Raw genomic sequence first — 17,707 nt, 5'->3', positions numbered from 1 at the left:
AATAATGTTTCATAAATTTAATTTTATAATTCATAATGCTGTCTTACTCAAATAGAAAAAGAATTGCTATCCAAACACACTTACAGTCTTCCCACATGTACTAGTGGAATACATCCAGTATCAAGCAAACAAGACAAATTACAGTACAAATATAAGTCCTGTGCACAGACTCTAGCAGAAGGTAAACACCAGCACTACAGTAATTGAGTTTTACCCATATACCAGTCTTACAGTTTTAAGTGCAACTTCGTAAGAGTTTACACATGTATGGATTGTTTACATGAACCACCTGTATCCTGTCATTTACTGTAACACAAAAACTTGAAGCGAAAATTTTGAATTTGCATCTCAATAGAAATTATAATGTCTGCTTAAAAAAGCCCCAGATCTATCCAGAAAAAAAATCCCCTCAAAATTACTACTGCCAAAGCAATGAAATACCCAAACTAATTTGAGTAGAAAGTTCATGACAAGAAAAAAACAAACGTGCTTCTATTAATCATAGGTGGTATTCAGAATAAAAATTTATTTAAAGCACTGTGTTTTTAACCAAAACCTACCTTGCTACGAAAACCTGCTCCATGGAGACCATTCTGACTTGGACAGAATTTACCAACAGTGCCAATTTTTACATACATAAACTAGCAAGTGTTGCCAAGACTTCCAACATATCAGTTTGTGGGGTTTTTTTCCCCCTTAGGAACAGTTTGTTAAAAAAATAATAAAAAAAAAAACAAACAAAAAAAAACCACCTAGACAAGAATAGGCTCTACAACAAATATTTATCATATTATAAAGCACCACAGTGAAAACACCACTGACATTTACATAAGCAGGTAAAAACAGACTGATTAACACAGATGATGTTCTACTGTATTAGACATCTTATTTCATGGCTTGTGACCATTCAGGCAAACAGAAAACTTGAAAAGACATTAATTAGTAGGTGCTTTATAACAGTTCAACAAAATGCAGAGATGATATCTGAGCTGCTGTTTTATTTTGGGCTTCTGGAGGTTTTAAGTCTCTCTCTAAGCATACGCATACTTTTAAATTTCATTATAATCCTCTGAGAGTGCAAGATGCAGTAAGCCACTTTTCAACTGGGAGGAGTTGACTAGTACCTGTCATCCTCCGGAGATGCATGCTGGATATGAATCCTGGGACTAGTAGGTCGTCTCCTCTCTAGGGAGGGGGACCATCTACCCCTGTTTGCCCGTTCAATAAAACAGGAAAAAAATAGGATATTTAGTCTGTGATAAAATTAAATATATGGGATTTGGGACTGGAAAAATACCCCAAAAAGTAATGAAAGTGTGTCATTTCATTATTTTTTCTAGCAGTTTTCTAATCCCCAAGTACACTATTCTTATGGCTGCTTACTGCAGAAACAAAGATGCAGAATTTAGACTGACATAGAACTTTTACACAGTGTACCATTAAATTTTCAAATATTCGCCAATGCTAGACTATCTAAAAGCCCATCATTCTCATAGAAAGTTGTAATTCAAAACTTGAATACCTTTTCACAGACCATATGATGGTCATTTTCTGTTGCCTGCTGGCTGGTGTTTTGCTAAGCCCATCTATCATAGCTCTTTGCACTGAAAAATGCATTCTCATTAAAAATGTAGGACTATGAATTACAAGAAAAAGTCTAAGGCATAAAGTGACCCTTTTCTGGAACATAATGAGAGATTTAAGGGTAAATTAACTAGCTACAACTCAGATACACATATTAGTGTATGAGTACTGGGGTATTTTTTTTTCATTTAGAAGTACTGAAAGTGTGTGCAGCCAGCTTCCTCTTATGTTCATTTCTCTGTATCCCTGCAGTACATGCCAACAGATTATATTGTATAATTAAATTTAATAAAAAGGACCTCAATTGCAAATAAAAACTGGTATCTTACATGACTTTTTTCTTGAAAAAGCTCATTTAATATAGAATGATATATACTATACCACAGACTGGTGTTGCTTATTTTGTTGGGATGTTATGTAATTCTAATACTACAAGGGTATGTATAACAATTTACAAAATCAAAATAAACTGATTAATTTACAAAAAGCAAAATGTTTATACAAACTCCGCACAACTATCTAACATTCCACTTTCTGAGGCATCCTTCCAGTCCATGTAATAAGGAAAGGGTTTGATTTATGGAACATGCAAATAACAAAGGTTTCAAGGAGATTAGCATCACTTGAACAGTTAGGTAGATTTTTCAGAAGTTTCAAGAGCAAATAGGTTGTTAGTAAGTAGTTTCTTTTTGTCTCCAAAGCAAGAGTTAAAGAAAATGTTAATGCATCAATGCACTCAGTCAAAGCCCTTAATATGCTGATATCCACTACAAATATTAAACAGCATTTGATAGAATTAACTAGGTCATGCAGTATGAGAACATGCTCTCTTTCACGGAATATTGAATGAACATGAGCCACAGTACAATGCAGACAAACATGCAATAACCTATTCCTTCACATGGATGAAAAGAACTGGAAACACAGTACCTTGCATACCTAATGCAAACAGCTTTTTTCTGTACATTATTTTAAAAGTAAACGGTGATATTCAACATAACTGTTAAAGGCATGCAATATAAACGCCTAATATTTTAGACTTACTAAAAAACATTAGAAAAATCAACATGAAATCAGGACAGGTCTTAAATGGATCAAGTGACAGCTCCAACTTCCCTGTTATCTATTTATGAGTAGGCAACAGGTAGCTGTTCAGCTTTGTGTCTGGTTTAGGTGGTACTGACCAGCTGAGCGCAAACACCCTGAAGATCTTTGAAATGTTCTGATTCCTACTGCAGCAAAGTATGTCAGAACACATCTTCTGGGCTGCATTTTGCAGCTATGCTGACCCTGTTGTACATGAACTAATCCCCAGGCTGTACCCCTCGGTTTCATTTGCTCTGATTCCCACTAACCAACCTCTCAGGGCCAAAGCAGACAGGCAGTACTAATTTGTACAACTGCTCTTGTGCTATCTGCCAATATATACAATTGCTTGCAACAAAGAAACTTTGAAGGTAAATAAAAGCCACACTAGGTATTATAAAGTAACTATCACTGGCTACAATCTTAAATCAATCTGGGGAAGATGTTATTATGATGAGACACCATTGTTGAACCAGTACAGATACTGCACTTAAATCTCATGGCTATATGCTTTCCTGACTGGAGGCTGGGGGTTGCAAACAAATTTCTCTGTTCTAAAGAAATGGTACCCAATTTACAAGGAAAAAAAGCAGAAGTTTTGAGTGATGGTGAAAAGGACAATAAAAAATCATACTAAAGGAAGTAGTAGCAGCAAAAACATTTTCAATGGCATTAGACAATATTTATGATTACATTATAAACTAACATATGCCTTGCAGATCATCACAAGAACTTGAACAACACAATAATTTTGAAAAAAATCCAGCTTGGAATAAATAGGAGAGGCGAAAAAAGAGAGAAAAAATAAAGGCAGGCATGGGGCAACTATATAAATGTATTAGTAGGGGCTGGATATTTTTAAGTATCCTAGTATATACTGTGCCAAAGAGAAATATATGAAGGATTAAGTTCTGCACCAAACCATTCAATTTACCAAAAAACTTTGGCAGGCCTGTGTCAGGGCAATTCAGCTTGCCAGTTAAGTTATAAGGATTTTCCTTGCTCAAATTACGAAGTTTATAGCATGAGAAAAGGAATGTCTTTTCTATTATTTTGTTTTAGTATTAGTGCAACCAACAACACTTATATATCCCTAATTCATACATACTGCTGAAAGTATTTTTCTGCTGGTTTGTGTGGGTCAACAAAATGACTTTTACTGGTAAAGCAGCATCTTAAAACCCAGTACTCTTGACAATTCCAAATGACATGAATGACATCGTATAGAGTTTAAGGATCAAAACCAATTCCAACAAATCATTGACACAGAAAAATAGGGCTCTACTGTCCGTCAGTCACACACAGCCAATATCATTTTGTTAAAAAAAGCTTGAGTGGACATTTTAACTCTTGATCTCAAATACAATCTAATTTATACGCTCTGAGACAAAAGTTTGGGAGGAATAAGCAGAAATCATTTTCCATAGGTGGGTATACTCATAATTTTCTTGAAGAAAATGTACAACACCACATGTAGAAGTCTATATTTTGAGGACTAAAAATCTAAACTTTTAAATAAAATCTACAATTCCATTTGGGGGGGAGAGGAAACACCACAAAACCAGCTAACAATACCTTCAACACAGGTCCCTCAAATATAATGGTAATAAAGTGGTGCTGTATAGATTGGACTCCACAAAACCGTATAGTGTTTCCCTTTGCTACAAGCAGGACCAACTCTACATCTGACATGTTTGTCTAATCTCTTCTTAGACAGTCGCCAATAATGAAGTCAAGACAACCTTTTCTATATTGTCTACTACAGTGTTTCATTATACTTGCTTTCAAAAAAGCTTTCCTACTGTTTAAGATGAACCTATCTTATTGTATTTTAAGTCCCTTATTCTCATCTTGTCCAGCACAGAAACAAAATGCTTTCTACATACCTTGGCTTTAATTCTGTGTTTTTCAAACTAAAGACTCCTCTATCATTACATGCAAATGATCACTAACCTCACATTAAAGTATAAGCAGATACATTCAGCAGTGGAGAATTAAATTTTCTAAAATTAGCTCCCCCCCAAAACAAAAAGATTAGTTTAGTGGTTTTTACACATTTAATATAACATTTTCCTCCAAAAATTGGGCTGTATTAGAAAAATATTATCTATATTGGAAGAAAAAAAAAAGTATGTCCTAAATCCTCTGTCAGAGCCACAGAGATCTCATTATTTTCAACAAAACCATCATGGAAAATTGGAATATGAATTTCCTAAAAAAGAGCTTTCTGCACCACCACTAAGGATCCCAAGTCAAAAGCGCCTATTTAGGACTTCTAAAAGCAAAGAAGTAAAAGTTTCATGGTGATGGAAAATTTTTGTGTATCGGGCCCACAGATGATTTGGCAAAACCATGTGTTTACTAGCAGTAGAGGCCATTAACACAGACTAAATGCTTTCTTTACAAGGAGCTCATGAAAAATGCTGCAGATTCTGTGCAGTGCCTGTTGGACAGAGGTTGCTGGACATGAATTATAAAGACATAATACAACTAGTTAACATCAGTGACAGGTGTAGTTTTGAGCATAATATTTTAGCTAGATAGTTTACAATTGTGTTAGTTCCATTGAATGTTCAACTTGATGGGTGGCATCTTGAAATCAAAGTACAAAACATTGCTCACATCCATATGTTGTTATACTAAATAGCTGCTTGTAGATGAATATATCTGTAGATATCTACACACTTAGTTATTAACACGATGCTACCATATTTTTTTAAAAAATCTAAAATGATATCCTGTATTTCATTCTGACTGGCCTTATTTTTTGTTTTTTAATATCCATGCATATATTATCTATGATATCTTGAGCTCAATCTTAAAAAGGAATGAACTAATCCGAGCAGAACATTAGTCACTCCTCTGCAACAAAGGCAAAACTTGACAAGAGCAAAGTTCCAATCAAGAAGCAGCGGAAAGTGGGGAGGAGGGAAAGGGAAATTACACAAAAAACTTAGGAGAAACCTTATCTCAAAGAGAAAGTAGGTTGTTATTGCCCTTCTTCACAGGTCCTTTCCCACAATAATGAAAATGATGCAAGTGTTATAACCACCACACTGTGGGTTGACTGACAAAGCAACCTGGCATTATTAACTGCAACACTAGTTGAATATGTATTGCACAGATGAAATTGTAATTCCATCATATTCCCACTCAATAAGAGCGTATTATTGCCTTTAGTGAAGCTAAAATCTCACTCTAAAATGGCATATTTCTTAGCCAGAAACACAGGTGGTGATGAAAAATTCCCTTGTGGAACAATCCCATCTGTCAAACACACCAGTAGTATTTTGTTCACCTAAGATTTTCAACCAAGCTCTTGTAGTATTAAAAATTCAGAAAGCATCCATAAAATGCCTGCACAATGTATGTGACACAACAATATTTCGCAACTTATGTGAGCCTTAGTATAATGCAACAGAGTGAAAAAAACTCAATGCAGTGATTTGCCTTGTAATTGCAAAAGCAGATGCAGCAGATTAGATTAAGAAAGCAATGAATATTCGTTGTTTTGTAGAAAATACACCACTATACAAACTACAGTTCTGGTTTGAAATATGAGAGTTTTGTCATAATTTACAAATTATGTCACTGCCTTATTAGCAGTCCACAGAACAGGCAAGAAACAAATGTAATACTATTTAGCAAATGATGATGAAGATTAACTTTGTCAAAATACTTAACACTGCAATGCTATTATCAGCATACTGAGGACTTTTGTAAACAATGACATCAGCTTGAACTAAAACAAGGAAAGAAGCCAGAAGCGGTTATAAACTCCAACACACAATTTACATGACATACATGATTATAGGAGCAAAAATGTCTACAAACACCAAAGCAGACATGAATGTAGAAGAATGTAGAGTACTCATATGAAGAAAAACAAAACTGATAAAGATCACCAGCACAGATGACAAGAAATTCGTAAGTTTTTATTTTATACCTTTCTCGTTCTGGTGAATGCAAACTAGTATCTGGTCTCAAGCAGTTGGTACTAGCACTCCTAGCCCTGTCAAGGGAGGGCTGTAGTTCACTAGTGCCAGTGCATTGCATCCAATGGTAGAAGAGAAAGAAAAAGAAAACAAAGAAAGGAATACAATGTTAGATATTAACTCATAAAATAATGTTCTCTTTACAGAAAATGTAGAATCACAATGATTTAATTAAGGAAAACGCAAAAGAGCTGACTGGATGACAGTGCCAAGATTTGTTTAGAAAATAAAAGCAAACACAAGACTGCTAGAAAATTTTGCTAAGATTGTTGAAATGTTTAAAACTGAATGACAGAACAACATCCACTTGTAGGAAAGTGGAATGAGAAATATCAAATAATAAATGTAAATCCTTATTAAACACCAGTAAATCTTAAGCCAACATAAAAGGATGTGATACACTATATATTATGTGAAATCACTTTACAGTGAAGCTCATTTATGCCGAAAATCCATATTAGATACCAAACAGGAGGGGGCATTAATCCTCAGTTTCTTACCTAACCAGTAGATCATCTCCAAATTTCGGTATTCGTGAATTAAGGCAATCACGAAGGAGTGAAATATCCTGTCTAATCACGGATTTGGTCTTAGCACATGCAGGAAGAGTTGAGCTTTGTAAATTAAAATTATTTAAACAAAATGAAAATAAATTTGACATGTAACAAAAATCTTATACATAAACAAAAGAATGTAACAAAAGAAAAACATGCAACGTATAATTTTAACAGTGGAGACAACACTACCTAATACAAAGTAGTTTGGTTTGGGGTTTTTTTGTAATGTAGGGGTTAATTTAAACAGTTATATTATAAGTTATTTTAGGATTATATCCTTTATCTCTCAATTATTAAAACTGTGTGAAACTTTTTTTTTTTTTATTTAATAAGGCAAGACTATTTATTTTTTTAAGAAGGAGCTAACTACTTAAAGGGGACTTGAAACACCTCTTACCTGTATAGGTTCCAATGAGTACCATTTTCTAGTAAAGGCATCTTGGGTGGTAATGTTTTATAGTGCCTAACAGAACTTCTTGAATGTGGTGAAACAGAAAAGAAAACAGAACACAAAAACATGCCAGAAATAAAAAGACAGGTAAAAGTAAGCCAAGACTGACCAGAATGTAAAATAAATGCATAATATTTTACTACATTTAACAGCTGTATGAGTGGATTTTCCAATACACGTTTTTTTCAGCTACTGTGACAGCTATCTGGGGGATAAATTTTTGTATTTACACTTTTGTTAATACAGTCCATAAACTCATGCCAATACTAGTACAGCTCAGATTTTCTTCCTTATAATGAAAGTAAACTAATTTTCATTTACAGAGATTTTTAATTAAAATATACAAGCTGTTGTAAAGGATTAGGTTGATATTAAACTTGCTCTTTATTTCTCCTAGCGATGCCTTACTTAGACCTACAGAGACTTTAACCTCCTCAGTATCTAAGCACAAAAAGCTTGCTAAAACAGTGATACATCGTATCACAAACTTAACTATAGATGTATTAGCATCTGGTATTTTTGAATGTGGAAGTCTTTTGGGTGTGGTGTATCAGCTTTAAAATCTAGCAGTAATTAAAAATTATTAGTAATAAGATAATTAAAAACCCTAGGAGATCTACTTCATCAGCCAGCACAGCAACACTCTGAGATGTTACAACTGTCTAATATCATCACTTAAAGTACATGAGATTTTAGAACAGAAAATGTTTTCTTTATTATCCAGCTCTGCCCAAATTACAAGGGAGATATTCCATGGCAGACAGAGGCTGCTGAATGGGAATCATGGCCATTTAATGAAAACTATAATCTTTAAGAAGAAAAGGAAAAACCACAGAGCTGTGGGCAAGGAGGGGGGTGAAGCAATAGAAAATGCAGTAGAAAGAGAAAGGCCATGGGAAGGAGGCAGGAAAGATTGCTATTATATGACAATAAATGGACATAAAAGGGAGTGAAATAAATTATTAAACTTTAAAACTTAAAATGTTGAGGAAAAAGCTTTTTTAGCTGAATGATGAGAACAAAACTCTGATTATAAACACTTAAATTTTAATTTAACAGCTTCACTGATGCAGAGATTTTTTTGAAAGTTTCTTATTATTTTACCTTTATACTACTGTGTCTTATAACAGAACCCTATCACAGCAACTTGATGCTGTTTTAAATTTGATGAAGAGAATTAGAGCAACCCAAGGCATATTTAAAAAACCCTACTCTCTAGGGGAAAATCCTACACCAAGTAAATGAATAAGTACATTAGACGACATGGTTTTAAAAGTTTGACGGTTTAAAACACGTAGCACTGATGTAAAATTTAGCAACACCCAGATCCCAAACAGAAAAATGTTTACCGACTTGGTTGAAGTAGTTGAATAGTTAACTACTTCAACCCACATGTTTACTGATCCTAAGTGGAAGATTTTCTACACAATCTGACACGTATTTTTAACAAGGTTAACAGATGTGGTGGAAAAAAAAAGGGGGGGGGGGGAGAATTAGATTTGTTAGATAAAGATATTTCAGTCCCGTTTAGTTTCACATTGCGAAGAGTTGAGATAGGGAGCTCCAAGCTTTGGAACGAGAGATTAATGAAGATTGAAGATGAGCCCAAACTACAAAGCTTATGTCTGGATCTAATTTATAGCACAATTTATAGATGAAAAAACAAGTAATACAAGACCCCTCAAATCTGGGGTTCCCAGTAAGCCCTCATTAATCACTGTTTTATCCTCTACAAGTGACGAAAATCAGCATGAGATTAGGTGTCATAAGTAAAGACTGTTGGCTTGTGAATGGCTGTCATATAAACATAAAAATGCAAATAAAAGAAAACATAAAAACAACTAAAAAGGAATGTTTGAAATTGTAACAACACTGTCATGCACTGGGAGGTCAGGACTTCTGTGACTAGACAGAAAATCTACCACAAAATACAATTGCAAAATCAGAATGTCTTCAACTGCTTTAATCCTTACTACTGAAGTTCACAAACATATACACATCTCAATCTGAATTAAAAAGAACAAAAAAGAACAGCTGACACCTGGATCACAATGTACTAGGAAGTTCTTTACTTACTGGAACTAAATACCACTATGGAAAAAAGTCGGGCACACAAAGTATAGACAACTAACCAGATGTGTTCATCATTACCGGATTCCTGTATTTACCTGATGGTATGTAGGCACTCTGCACTTCTTCCTCGTTTTGCTCTGGGCAGCATAAGAAGCTCACTGCACAGACAGGATGGGTGGTGAGTGAAACAGATATAATTATGAAGCATTAGATGACATGAGTTATGCCAATGATACGCAAATGAAAACATAAAAAGAAACAAGCAGCTTCCACTCAGATAGTCTGATAATGTTCAAACCCAGACTGCACTTCTCAAAGGATATGAGCCAAAAAATGCCTGTGATAACTATATTTTCAACAAATTCCTATTAGCGTGGCACCTAATTTTGTGGAATTTCTCATTTCAAAATTCATAAGTACTGTTTCAGAGCTCTTCATCACAAAAGGAATCCATAAACCACCTACATTTCTCTAATAACTTCCTTTCTCATCATCTAATTAATCAAGCAATACCTTAAAAAAAAAAGAATTATGCCTATTGTTTGATTCTTTTTTTCTTCCTAAGCCACAAAAACATACATGAAAAAGCTGGGAGGGTTTGCTACTAATTTACTGCAGATTGGTTTATTGGAAGAGTAATCAGCCACCCTTTTGGGAAAAACAAAAATGTATGTTCACAGGAAATACTATGTTTCAACCAATACAAATTCTGACTCATAGCTCTCAACAATATTTTGTAATGCAATCCTAAAGAAACAAAAAAATTGCTCATCAGCCATCAGACTTTTTGTTTCTTATTGTTTCCAATTGAGAAAATTATTCATTTTTTCATTTACTGTAACCAAATACATGCTACAGCCAGCAAGATGGTAAAATTAATACATATTTATGCCTATGGTAAATATGACTGTGATATGAAACATCCCTTGAATTAATCTTGTAGTTTTATGCACTTCAACACAATCAGAAAGACCAAGCTCCAAACCTCCTAATTATCATAAATATGAAATTAAAGCTAAACTTCATGGAAACATGTAATTTTAAAAGCAGCAGAGAATCATATGAAGTTCTATGGCGACAAAGAGAGAAAAGATTACAAAACAGATAAAGTGCAGTAGTTGTTCAATGTGTTTTGTGCTTCATGCCATTATAAAATGACCCATTTAATTGATGTAGTATAGGTAATATTTATCTAAAATTCTAAACTGGACAGCTAGAAATAATGGCTTGTGAGTCATTAACTTTGCATCTGGAACCACTAGCCTGATTTTGATGCAACAAAATGTATTAAAGTTGAACTGAATTGTTTGGGGTTTTTTAATCAAAATTTTCATTCATAAGCTCAAAAGACTGACAGAATTACAAATAAATGCGCATTTTAGGGAAAAAGTTACCATTTTCTTAAGAGTTGCAAAGTAGATGTGAAGCCCACATTAAATCATAGGGTACTTCATTAATATTTACCTTTGCTAAGCCAAAGAGTATCTATTGTAATTGTCCCATGGCAAACTAATATAAAATTTATCCAGAAAAGGGATACAAAATAGCAAATCCACCATGAAATCTTCAAGTTAAAAAAGCAAAGCAAAAGAATCCATCACAGCAGATTACCAATAATATAAGAAGATACTCACAGTTATATAATAAATTAAGTCTGGTTTGGAGACATTTGAAATAAAGATTATTATGCTAAAACAAGTGTTTTCTAATGTGAGTATTTTAGTATTCACACTAACAGATTTTATTTAGGAATAAAAGAAACACTAAAAAACATGAAAAGGGCCGTGCCCTTGAAAATTGGATGATGACCCTAAATTCAGACCAAAGTATACTGCTTAGCTATATTTTCTAATAAAAAGCTTTTCCTAATATATTCACATATGCATACACACACACACGTGCATGTATGTATTTAAATATATATAAAAAAGGTAAAGTGGGCAAATCAGTTCCACTGGAAATTTATCACACCAGTTGCTTTAGTAAGAGACTATAATAACTATTTTTACAAAAATCTATTCAGAATATTCAATATTAATTTGGGACCGACAACAGATCATTGAGAAAATGACCAGAAGTAATCAGCAACTGTAATTTCTGCCATGTAACTATCGGGTAATTACTCACCTTTCAAACCAAGTTTATGTTAGGTATCTACATGACTGTACTTGTTTAGATGAAGGGTTCAGTAAATGAACAACACATAATACTTATACTACTATTGATACTAATACATAATACTGAATAAATATTTTTTTTTTAAATCCTTGGATGTGATAGAGAATCTTCCTCAACAAAAGTTGGTTTTGATCTTCCCTATGATGCTGCTCTTATGTACCGAAAGACAGTGAAACCTGCAAGAGTTAAACAGTCTCCACAACTGAAGAAATCTGGGTGAAAGATGAAAAGGAAAACACGAAAAAGGAGACCACTGCAGACAAGATTATTACTCAAGGAAAATAAGTACATGGACCCATCTTTAAATCCTGCAAAGAAGTCACACACTTTACATCTGACCTTTAAACTTCTGAAGAGTGTTTTCTGAACATTGAAAAGAACTGAAACTGTGTCTTAGTCCTCTGAACAACTCCAGTAGCCCATTACTGCTGTGGCTCTAGTCTGATGGCCTCCAAGAAAGCCTCAAAGCAAGCCCTGCTCTCCAAGCATACCCCATGCCTGTATCATCATTTATATCATGGTTTGAGGCTTTACTGGAAGAAAATTTTCTAGACAGTGAACTGTCTATATTTTTTTCTACTAACAAAAGCTGCTTTTTAATATCTATTCCTCTTCAGATCTGCTGAATAAGTCATCTATTCAATAAATACTTTCAGGAATCTTTTGAATATATCACTACTTATAATAAATAATATCAAGAAACATTTGCAACAAGTGGAAATTGCTTGAATTAGCTTAACAATGAATCTGACTACTAGATTTAAAAAGCATTTCAAACCACCTCTGAAAGGAAATTCAGTAAAACAATCCAACATATACAATTCTGTACATACTTTTTGTCTATAAAGTTGAATTTTAAAATGTTCCAAATAGCTCATTAATTTCCATATGTATGTTATCACATTAAAAAGGCAAAACAGGCAAGATTGTATACAAAACTGAACTAGTTTAACTGCAAAAAACATGTTATTCAATTTCTATGTTGCTTCAAAACTGGACAAAGAGTTCCAGAGATTTTTATGGTTTATTCTTTACACATTTTCACATTACTATGAAAGGTATGTTCTGAATTGAATTTACTGGATCACTTGGAAAGGTTTTATCATGCTTACTCATAAAAAAGAGTAACTTACTAAAAAAAAAAAAAAAAAAGTAAAAATCCAAAGACATTACTAGGACAATTGATCTTATACGAATGGTAAAGTTTGCCATTATAGTTTAGCTATATGATTTTTTTCAAAGTAAACAAACTCACAAACATTGATAGTCTGTGTGACTGTCATCATTGTTTCCCAAATACTGAACTGAAAAACCTTTTAAACTTTTTTTCAGCTATAAAACAGAAATTCTCGTTTTCTTCCATTTTATTAGAATCTATTCCTAGATGCCTGAAGACAATGCCTATTAGGAGAGACCAACCATTCTCTGAGGAGTGTAGCCACTGCATGTATTTCAGTGAGAGATGTGTACATGTCACGCATGTAAGATTGGAGATTTTTGCTAATTACAAGCACTGCAACTATCCTTGCTATGCTTGGGTACTGTACCAAGTTCACCAGAATGTTACGTAAGCTGCTGCGAGACTGTATATATAGATGTCCAAAATCTGTAAGCACAGGAATGCAAATCACAGCATATGCAACTCCCAACTAGTAGGAATGAATGTCTGGTATTTTGCTAGCTGATGAAACAGGCAAACTCTGAGTTAAAAGAATAGCTAGGGCATACATGTAGATTTATGGTTTTCTAGGAAAAAACTCTGGGCTTAATTCATGAAACAAACAGCAGAATACTCTAGGACAAACACCCAAGAACCATTATTCTAGACACCTGCTATTACTGTCAACCCAGTGAACAGTTTTACTAAAAAAGAGGTACGGATAATTTAACCATGACACTAGATTTGTCAGTTAGGATGATTTCTCTCCCTTCCCCATTACTATCAGTCGTGTTTCTACTGAACACTTGAAAATTAGGCAAACCAACAAAAACATTTCTAAACTTTTTTCCAAGTTCAGGCTGACGATGTACCTTTCTTGATCAGACAAATACTGACTATCCATGTCTCTGGATCTGTAATCAACTGGAGTTCTGGAGGCATCATGGTGTCTAGTTGGAGAACGTGATCTTCTCATTTGATGAATTTCATCTAAACTCCTGAAAGGCAGAAATATCTATGATAACCTTGTTTCATCATAAATAACACAATTTAATGGATTACACTACAAGTTTGTTGAGGGAAGTTTTTAATCATTAAAATGTTAATATATGACTTCTAAAAAAATATTGGATCCTAAGATTAAAAAAAACTAAGTATAAGTCTAAGTATAGAAAGCAGCCATTTCTACCGTATTTAGAAGTACATGCCTCTTTCTGTGTACACTGATGGAAGCTGGTTTTCCAGAATATACCACCATTCTGAAACATCACAGATGTCTGGTATTAAATGACCAGTGATGGAACTCCAAAAAAACAAAACATGGAAATGATGGATAAGGACAGTACTGTAGCACAGAATTTTGAACACAAAATTCATCTAAGAAGGGTAGATTTTCAGTAAACTACCACTAGTTAAAACTACTAGTGGGCAATAATGTTGCTAGTGCAACACTTCAAGCTCTTGCAGTAATTCAAGAACAAAGATTCCTAGAAATTGGCGGAAAAAAAACCTGGCTGATTTTTAGGGTTCTGTGACAGGTTTCAAGAGAAGCTTATTGCCTTGCACAATAAAACAAGCAAAATAAAGTTGGTCAAGTTCTGTGCTTAAACAGTCTGCATGGCACTATTCAAAAAAAGCATAAAGCATGCAAATTAAAAGCTCTGAAAGGATTCTCCTATTAATAGATTATCTATTAAAAGCAGTAAATGCAGAAAATGGACATTTATAAATCACTATCTGATTCTGTAAAGTATTTCTTACCTCTTCCGTTAAAAATGTCCCATTATAAATACAATTGGTATTTTCAGCTTGCTCTAACTTCAAAATTAGCTCAATTCATACTTACTATATAACTTGCACATGCCACTATTTATTATCCCACAAATGTACTTAAGTGACTTCATAGAAGATTCAGCCACTGACTGAAAAAAACACTTCCAAACCTACATATTAGTTATGGTACACAGATGATGAATCACAGAGAAAATATCAGTAAGAAGAGGTAAGTCTTACAAAGTTACAATTCATTCCATGAATGCTTTTGAATGATTAATAAAAGCATACATCAAGTTCAAATACTACACTATTAAATTCAGATACAAAGAAAGTTTTAAAATTGTGAAAAATTGCTGAACAAGAGAAAACTTGATGACAGATTACACAAACTTGAAACCACTCAGTGTTCACTAACTTGTCATGCCTACCTCTGTAATGGCACATTTGGTAAACGTGAACGGGTCCTGCCCTGATCGTCGCCACGGTGAGGAGATACAGATCGTGAACGATGATGTGTTGTTCTTTGCTGTTCTGGCACAGTTAGCGTTGTAGATTTACCTTCTCTAGTACTAGATCTATAACCTACTGGCAAGAGGGCAACAAAAGGAAATTAGAGAATAAAAGTCTGGGTTTGGAAAGAATTCAGATGGTTAGTTCTTCCAGGAACACGCATCTAAACACTTACACAAGTTTCAAGTCATCATTCAGCTGTTGTACACCTCGATGTATCATGCAGCCAGGATAAATTACTAGCATTACCTTCAAATGTCTACATGTACAGTGACAAACTGAGATTACTGTCATTATGTACAGAAAGCTGTAGAAGAGAGAACTGAAACAGTTTTCTGACTTGGGGAAGAGTACCCAGAGTAACTTGTATTTCAAAACTGTCATACAGTAGCAAATATTTGAAAGGAATCCAAGCAATGTAGGTTTACCTCATCTAACAAATGGAGAAGGCATGCTTGTGTATGACAGCACAGACACATCCAGGACTGCTCATACATAAACATCCTTCTGACTCTTGTTTCAGTTAAATACAAAGATGTTCTCCTACTGAACTTGGCCAAAGACACCTACTTTTCAAAAATTATGAGCAGTTAAGAGTATATTGTTTACAATATTGGGTGTTGCATACTCAGCAGAACATTTTTTCTGAATACTATGAATGAGCTGCAGTTTTTCATAGTTCATTTTTACACAGGATTAAAAAAAAAAAGAAAAAACCAAAATAGAAGAATGTTAGTACATTTTAAAGCATTGATACTCCTGTGTCTTATTCCATGTAGCACACTGTTTGCCTTTGAATCCCATCCCAAGAGAGACAATGAAAATCAGTAAGATGAATGGCTTTCAAAAGGTGCCTGTTGTCTTTCCAAAAGAGCCTAAGCAGATTTGCTTGGACTTCAGTTGCTCACTTCTAGACATTCAGAATCCCTTGACAGAAAATCCCTTAATGACAGAAAGGGTCATCCCTTAAGTCATCCCTTAATAACTTCACAAATTACCATTTTGATTCCAAAATAATAATTCTGCTGCTTCTCTGAATTTGTCTAGCATTAAGTTCCTGTAACGTGTTATTTTGTTCAGCTAAAAAACCAGCCTCTATCAGAAATCTTTCCATGCAGGAAAAGACTAAGTCAATTGGATAAATTAAGTAAGTTGCACTTTTTAAGGATCTTGTTAAACAGTTTCAATTTTTTTTTCATATTTTGTATAATTTCTATAATTCTTGCAGTTCTTCTCTATCTTCTACCAAATTCTTACAGTCCTCTTAAAAGTGTGGGTGTATACAGAGCCTGGATTACGCTTGGTCATGTGTTCAGTGACACTTAATAACCTGTTTAGCTGCAAGTCTGTACCCTGACCACAAACATGAAGGAATCATTCATGCTTTTTCCCAAATTGTGTACCACTTTACCACGTATTCTAATGTAACTTATCTGAATGCATTACCTCATTGTTAGACCTGGAGGAAAATGCTTTGTTAAAACAGTGGTAAGTAATCCTAAAATAAGAATATCTTCCACCATAGAACAGATTCATTTTAGTAACACAAAACTCAGAACAAGGACCTGCTAGATGATGCATTTTATCATCCAAGGAATTCTCAGGCTAGTTTCCCTGATTATACAGCTTATAATATCACAGTCTCCATAACTGTGTCCACCTTTTATACAGTACTGAACAAACCAGCAAACGTTATCCAAAGATAACAGAAGAGCACCTAGGTGCTGTAGTATCTTACAGTAGCTTTCAGCCCTACACCAGATTTCTAGCAATTTCAGAAAATAAAAAAAGATTGATTGGCTTCAATAAGTTCTTGCCTTTAACATATTTACTACTCCAAATATGATAGGGAAGGCAGATAGGAATGTTGACAAGAAGATGATTAGACAGTTTTACTACAGACTTTATGGTTACTGTCAGCTAGGAAACATATGCAGAAAGGCCTTTGCAAGTTCTGCTATCACTTTGTCCAACTTTTGTGTCTTCTACTTCACTGTATAATGGCTGGTGTGAGAACATGGGAAATAATTCTTTTCTTCCATTTGTTGAAGCAGAGGGGTGGGATAGGTTAATAAATCAGGGAAACAGCAAGCACTATGAGTATTGATAGATCTTAGAGGGTAGGATTGGGCCCAAAGAAAAGCACTCATAATAAGAACACATCATGTAGCTCAACAAACATCAGGGGTCATAATGTTGAGCACACGTGTACGCTGTTCTCAAACAACACTGAGTTAGACATGTCAAATAAAAATAATGCAATTTCATATTTAAAATGTGACATTAGTCAAGTTTGGAGAAGGTGGGGGCTATTGTTTCAAAACCAGAGAAAACATGG

General features: G+C 34.2%; 1 protein-coding gene across 31 annotated transcripts in view; it reads right to left on the bottom strand.

Moving 5' to 3' along the window:
• RIMS1 (regulating synaptic membrane exocytosis 1) overlaps positions 1 to 17,707 on the bottom strand; it is a 353,684-nt gene that overhangs the window by 111,038 nt on the left and 224,939 nt on the right. For 8 of the 31 annotated variants that reach the window (XM_074861864.1, XM_074861847.1, XM_074861851.1 and 5 more), the window contains exons 16-19: positions 15,288 to 15,444; positions 13,956 to 14,081; positions 9,842 to 9,904; positions 6,617 to 6,706 (exon numbers count right to left, since the gene is read on the bottom strand). The exons of 1 other annotated variant lie outside the window; for it this stretch is intronic. In XM_074861864.1, coding sequence (XP_074717965.1) covers positions 6,617 to 6,706; positions 9,842 to 9,904; positions 13,956 to 14,081; positions 15,288 to 15,444 — 436 coding nt within the window. Of the gene's footprint in view, positions 1 to 1,124; positions 1,209 to 6,616; positions 6,707 to 7,165; positions 7,280 to 7,619; positions 7,698 to 9,841; positions 9,905 to 13,955; positions 14,082 to 15,287; positions 15,445 to 17,707 lie in introns of all 31 variants that reach the window. 22 more of the 31 variants (XM_074861865.1, XM_074861848.1, XM_074861868.1 and 19 more) reach the window with 6 other exon arrangements.

Source organism: Strix uralensis, chromosome 3 (genome assembly GCF_047716275.1).
Source record: "Strix uralensis isolate ZFMK-TIS-50842 chromosome 3, bStrUra1, whole genome shotgun sequence".
NCBI lineage: Eukaryota > Metazoa > Chordata > Aves > Strigiformes > Strigidae > Strix > Strix uralensis.
Note: the sequence above shows the minus strand (reverse complement) of the source record. Positions and strands in the feature narration are given on the sequence as shown.